The 6,000-nt window shown below is 53.5% G+C and overlaps 1 protein-coding gene across 7 annotated transcripts in view; it reads right to left on the bottom strand.

The window, feature by feature from the left end:
* Positions 1-6,000, bottom strand: part of UBE3B (ubiquitin protein ligase E3B) — a 20,700-nt gene continuing 14,700 nt past the window's right edge. For 6 of the 7 annotated variants that reach the window (XM_063415871.1, XM_063415872.1, XM_063415869.1 and 3 more), the window contains 5 exons: positions 5,773-5,831; positions 4,110-4,292; positions 3,537-3,648; positions 3,160-3,252; positions 1-2,531 (listed from right to left, as the gene is read on the bottom strand). In XM_063415871.1, the coding sequence (XP_063271941.1) occupies positions 2,340-2,531; positions 3,160-3,252; positions 3,537-3,648; positions 4,110-4,292; positions 5,773-5,831 (639 nt within the window). In that variant the 3' untranslated portion in view covers positions 1-2,339. Of the gene's footprint in view, positions 2,532-3,159; positions 3,253-3,536; positions 3,649-4,109; positions 4,293-5,114; positions 5,565-5,772; positions 5,832-6,000 lie in introns of those variants that run through there. The other variant, XM_063415875.1, reaches the window with a different exon arrangement.

Below are 6,000 nucleotides of genomic sequence, written 5' to 3'. Positions count from 1 at the left end.
TGAACTCATCCCAGCTTTATTTCCTCTGCAGGTCAGACACACAGGGATGGAACCAACGTCTCCAAGACTGAAAGTCTTGGACAGAAAAGATCCTTGTGAATCTCCCGTGGCAAAACCATCCCCGGGCAGGATCCACGGAGCAGGCAGGGACTGACACAGCCTCCCTGGGACACAGGAATCAGTCCCTCCACAGGAATCCTTGCCTGCATCCACTGAGAATTTCCCAGACATTTATCACATTTTCCACACCAGCTCCTGCATGGGAGCAGTGTCTGTAGTGCAACATCTCCAGGTTTGGAGGGACCAAGCTAAGTCTGCAGTAAGATTTTTTTCTAGAATTGTACTCCTGAGGAACAAAGGGAAAAGGGGAGCAAGGATTTTATCTCAATCTTCAACAACTCATCTCACTAAATGCTTGTTGTGCTCTAGTCAGACACACTGTGCTTCCTAGAAAGAAAAGGGAGATTTTGGGTGATATTTAAACTCTGAGAGGTCCTAAACCTCCCAACTACGCAGTCACCAACTGGTTAATGCCAAAATGTTCTATGTATAAAAAGAAAATAAATAATTTTACTATCATCTTTAATTTCTCTGACTCACAGCCCAGTGTCCTGAACCCTCTGGATGCAGACATTCCTGTCTGCACCAACACTTCCCATCACTCCTGTTTAGTCTCACTGATCTGACAGAGAAAAAAGATCCTGACATTGCTTTCCAGATGCATTTCCAGGCACTGGTTCTAAAAAAAGGGTTATTTCTCTGAAATCCATCTGAAGCACGACAGGAGGAGGATGAAGCCAAGGCCATCTCGCTGCTCAGTGCCCAGAGTTTTCTGACCCCTTGGAAATGTGAAATATTGTGGTTAAGGGGGCTCTCCCAGAGCCCAGGGTGTGGAGATCTGTGCTCTGCTGAGCTCACCTGGGCACAGGAATCCTCTGGGATGGACCAGGCAGGGCAGCAGGAGAGTGGGATATGGCCAGGGAGGATCCCCAGTGCCAGGGAGGGAAGGAGGGAAAGAAAACCCTGGGCAGAAGCCAGCAGCCTATGCAGGAGCCTGTTTTACCAGGGAGGTGAAGGGGGGAGGTGATTTGCTTTTGATTTTAGCCTTGTTCCAAGAATCCCAGCAGGGCCAGGACAGCCCAGGAGCAGCCCAGCCTCTCCTCTCTCCAGCCTGGGCCAGGGCAGGACCCGCAGCAGCTCAAGGGACCAAAGCTGGGAAGCTGCAGAGACACTTCATGAGTGTCTCAGAAATGTCTCAGGATGGATCCACACCTTCCCAAGTCACCCCCTGCAAAAGCTGCCAGCTCCAGGCAAACACCAGCTCACAGAAAGAAGGCCAGAAAGAGACAAAGCGACCGAAATAAAGAGTTTGGCAACAAAGCAAATGTGGCTTTTACAGAGAGACCCTGCCCTGGGTCCAGACAGCTTCCTAAGAAAGGGCCTGCAAGCAAAGGGAAACCTCCATCCCAGAGGGATTTTGCCAGTGGAGGTTTCCCGAGGATTTGACACATTCCCCTGGTTCCAAAAGAGGAATCTGCCCCACCTGAGCATCGTGCTGAGGAGCCTGAGTGTGTGCCAGCTCCTGTCCTCTGGAAACCAAGGAAAATGAAACCTTTCCTCCTCCTGAGAAATTGAGACATGACCCTTTCTGTCCCAAGGCCTGGGTCTGGCAGGAGCCTGGCACAGGCACAGCTGGCTGAGCCCACTCCTGCTGCTCCAGCTCTTAACCTCTGACATTCCAAAGCCTTCCCCAGAGCCACAGGGTCCATCTGCTCCTGTTTAAGCTGCTGCTTCCCTGTCATTCCTTCTCCAAGACACAACCAGGACCCTGCAGGGACACCTGGAATCCCCCTGTCCTGAGTGAGCAGTGCCCATCCAGACACTTCCAACGCCGACACCTCCTCTAGGGCTCTGTCATCCCTCTGCCTTTGTGCAGCTTCCCAGACCCACTTCCAGCCAGCCCAGCTCCTGGGAAAGGAAAAGGCAGCCCTCCCATGGCAGCAGCTGCCCAGCCTGTTGGGGGTCTCCTGTCACTAATCTGAGCGGCACTTGGAACATTCCCTTCCGTGCTCCCCCGGGGTTTGCTTTTAAGGACGATTTCCGTGGGTGTCAAGTGGAAGGGCTTTGGGTCAGGCCATCCTCTCCTCCAGTCTGGAGCCGTGCCTAAGAAAAGCCAGCCCTGAGCCCGAGCAGCTCTTCCCTGGATCCCTGTGAGCCTCCTCCAGCAGCAGCTGCCTCTCCAGGCCTCCAGCCAGCGCTCGGCTCCCGCGGAGCCGCTCCCCGTGGGAAGGGCTCCCCCTCCCAGCGGCTCCCAGGCCCATCCCGAGCCCAGGCCGTGCCTAGGACAGCTCGAAGCCGGTGTTCATGCTGATGGCGTAGCGCAGCTTCTCCCGCAGGATGCTCTTCTTGCTGTAGTTGGGGAGCTTGAGGAGGTTGAAACACGTGGAGGAGGTCGGGAGGCGCCCGCCCGGCTCCTTCTTGCGGATGGTGAAGAAGCCGCGCAGGACGCTGCCCAGCGTGTCCCCCGTGTCCTGCGAGGGGACACAGCTGTCACCTCCCTCTGCGCCCCTGGCACACGGGCACGGGGCAGAGGTGCCAACACAAAGCCTGGCACTGGGAACAGGGAGAGGCAAAGCCCAGAGCTCGGTGTCCCACCCCTGTTCAAGGAGCTCCGTTTGTAACTCAATGCCTGACACGGGCGGGGCGTGCAGGGAGACAGGTGGGACACAGGGAGGTCCCAAGGAGAAAACACAACCCTGCAGGAACCCAGGGAATCCAGGCAGGAGGAGTCTGGAGCTGCTGTGTGTGTGTGCAGCCATCTGCATCCTGTTTTTCAGGTACAGAATCCCAGAAGGGTTTGGGTTGGAAAGGATTTTAAAGCTCATCCCATCCATCCCCTTGCCATGGGCAGGGACACTTTCCACTATCCCAGGTTGCTCCAAGTCCCATCCAGCCTGGCCTGGGACCCTTCCAGGGATCCAGGGGCAGCCACAGCTTCTCTGGGCACCCTGTGCCAGGGCCTCATCACCCTCACAGTGAAGAATTTCTCCCTGATGTCTAATCCTAGCATCTCATCCTCCCACCTTAAGGGTTTCCAGGTCAGATGGAGGGGAAGAAGCTGGGCAGGGAATTCCCAAGTCCTGAGAGCAGGATGCCTACCTGGTCATCAGACACTTCCACACAGCGGATGGAGAAAGGAGGCTTGAGGTAGGCAAAGCCCAGAAGTGGAGGCCTGGAGCAGCTGGTGACAAACTGGAAAGGGCCACATGGTGATGAGAGGAGCGGTGAGGGCAGAACAGCCACACAGTGACAGCCCCAGCACTGCTGGAACTGGCACTGAGCACCCCCCAGTGTGTGTCTGACAGCCTTTGGGGAGTGCCACCTCTGCAGGGCCGTTCATGGTGACACCAGAGCATCCACAGAGCTCTGCTGGGCACCTCCAGCTGTCAGGAACTCTGAGAGCATCCAGGTAACTGGAGAACAGCCCTGGCCCACCACCCCTGCTCCCAGCTGGGCAGGGATGGCTCCTCACTCACCTTGAGGAACATGGCTCTCTCCTCAGGGCTGAAGTCGTTGGCCAGGATGTCCCAGAGCCAGATGATGACACGGTGACTGCCATGGAAGCCCCCGTAGTACACCGTGTGCTTCCTGGGGAGGGAAAGGCTCTGAAAAGGCTCTGACAGGCCTGGCACTGCAGCAGGAGGGGCACAAGTGCTGGAAGGATCACTCAGGTGGGATGGTTTGGGTTGGAAGGGACCTTAAAGCTCATCTTTGTCCCATGGGCAGGGATAAATTCCAGTAGCCCAGGTTGCCCCAAGCCCTGTCCAACGCCTGCCATGGGTCAGGGTTCACTGCTGACACCGAGCTCCCATCACTTCCTGGGCACTTATCAGAGGAAAGGGAAAAGCAGAGAGGAATTCTGCTCCCAGGAGCCAGTGGAAGAAAGGACCCACCCCAAATTAGCCTTAAGGAACACATTCCAAAGCCCTGTTCCTGTCTGCTCCTCACGTTCCAAGCAGGAGCGACAGAAATTGTGGCACTGTCCTGCCACCTCCCAGGAGTTCCCAGGCCAGGTGAGGGAGCCCCAGCAGCCCTGGGCTGTCACTCACTTCAGGTCCTCCAGGTCGATCTCGGCGTTGTCCCCGGAGATGAGGCGCTGCAGCTCCGGCGCCGAGAACATGCGGATCCACTCGGGCTTGATGATGGACCTGAAGCCGCCGATGAGAGCGGCGGTCTGGCTCTTGATCTGCGTGTGCATCCGGAAATGCGCCATCAGGTGGATGTAGCTGATCCTGCGGGACAGGCAGGGGGACATGGAGCTGCCACGGGTACCCATCACCCACCACTGAGCTGTTCCTGATGTGTTTCTCCAGCCCCAAAAGGATTTGGGCAGCCTGGACAGGGCCTGCTTTTTATTGAAGCAGATAAAGATGTTTTTCTGCCCAGATTTCGTCCCCTTCCCCGCTCTGGGACTCTGCTCATTTCTCAGAGCTCCTGCCCAGCTCAGGGACTAATTTGCTTTAATAACCCCTTGATCAACCTTGGCTGGACACAGCTCCAAATCCTTTTAACAGCTCAGCTCTCCAGGCAGACTCCTCCAGCTCTGACCAACAGCTCACTGGGCTGCCCCACGGCTGGAGAAACACCACACCAAAACCCTGAAGAAGATTCCCACCTTCCTGCAGGATGTGGGAAAGGTGAACTCTTTGTTAGAGGGAGGCTCTTCCTCTTCTCACCTCCAGGCAAAACACCTGAAATTGCTGATTCTTGTTCAGCTCCCACACAGTCCCCACAATTCCACTGCCGGGGTTTTTGGCAAGGTCACCCCAGAGCTGTTTCCAGGTTGCCATTCCCAACACTTCTGCTCCCTCCCAACTCCCAGTTTGGGTGCAAAAGCTTCACATTTCTGCTGTAAATTACTAGAGCAGCATCCAGGACTTTCAGCTTTTTCCCTGAGCTGACTTGTAACAAGCCAGAGGAGGATCCTTTCAAATGCAAACTCCCTGGTCAGAGCTGGAGAAAGGAAAAGCCTGGAAACATCAGACTGCAGAGCACAGATCCAGGTGGGATCCAGCTTCCATTTGTCAGGAAAAAGATAACAACCCCCAGATCACCAGTTCAAACACACATTTGCTTAATAGGTATTTCATTCTGCTTTTATGAGCACTGAAGGGGATAGGGAAGGGAAAAAAAAAGAGAAAAAGGAACAAAAGGTGGGGTTGGTTTGCAGGCTCCGGAGTTGACATTTCTGATAACGATCTAAAAGCCGGTTATCTGTGAAAACAGCCCCGGGGCTCGGTGTCTCCTCTGATTTCCTGGCTCTAAAGAACGACTGTCGAGTACATTTGAATTCAGCACTGTCTGCTCAGAACACGGTGCTTTATACAACTGCCACATGTTATCATTCTGAGGAGATCTGTCTGCTCCAAGGTGTCTTTGAGCATCTGTGCCCTCTGTGTTCACGACTGTGTGCCTGAATTGCTTTGAATCCATCTGTCTGTATCCATCACCATCATTAAATCCTGCAGAATCTCCCTGACTGGGTGCCTTTGACCTCAGAAGTGCTGTTTCAAGAAGTAAATTGTCAATTTTTATTTTGCAAATCAAATTTAATACAATTTCTGCCAATGAACTGTAACCGGCAAATTCTATTAAGATATTTATGTGCTCCTTCTCCTCCAATCTATCTCAATTCATTCCAGATGCAAGCCCAAGGAACCAGAATAAAGTATTGTGCAGTGGTGACCTTAAAAATCTAATTGCTGTACTTACTTATTTTCATTGGTAACAGGAATGGTCTTCCCTCCAGGAACAAGTTCATGGCAAACCAGCTGAGGGAAGAAATGATTGGATTGCTAATTACTGCCTGGAACCACAATGGAAGGAAATGCCATGCTAAGCTGTTACCTCCCCATAAAACATTTATTTTTACAATAAAACAGCAGGATTTAAAATTTAAGTAATAATCCTGCTTCTGCCTTGAACCAGTTTCACTTAACT

This window comes from Prinia subflava, chromosome 19 (genome assembly GCF_021018805.1).
Source record: "Prinia subflava isolate CZ2003 ecotype Zambia chromosome 19, Cam_Psub_1.2, whole genome shotgun sequence".
NCBI lineage: Eukaryota > Metazoa > Chordata > Aves > Passeriformes > Cisticolidae > Prinia > Prinia subflava.
Note: the sequence above shows the minus strand (reverse complement) of the source record. Positions and strands in the feature narration are given on the sequence as shown.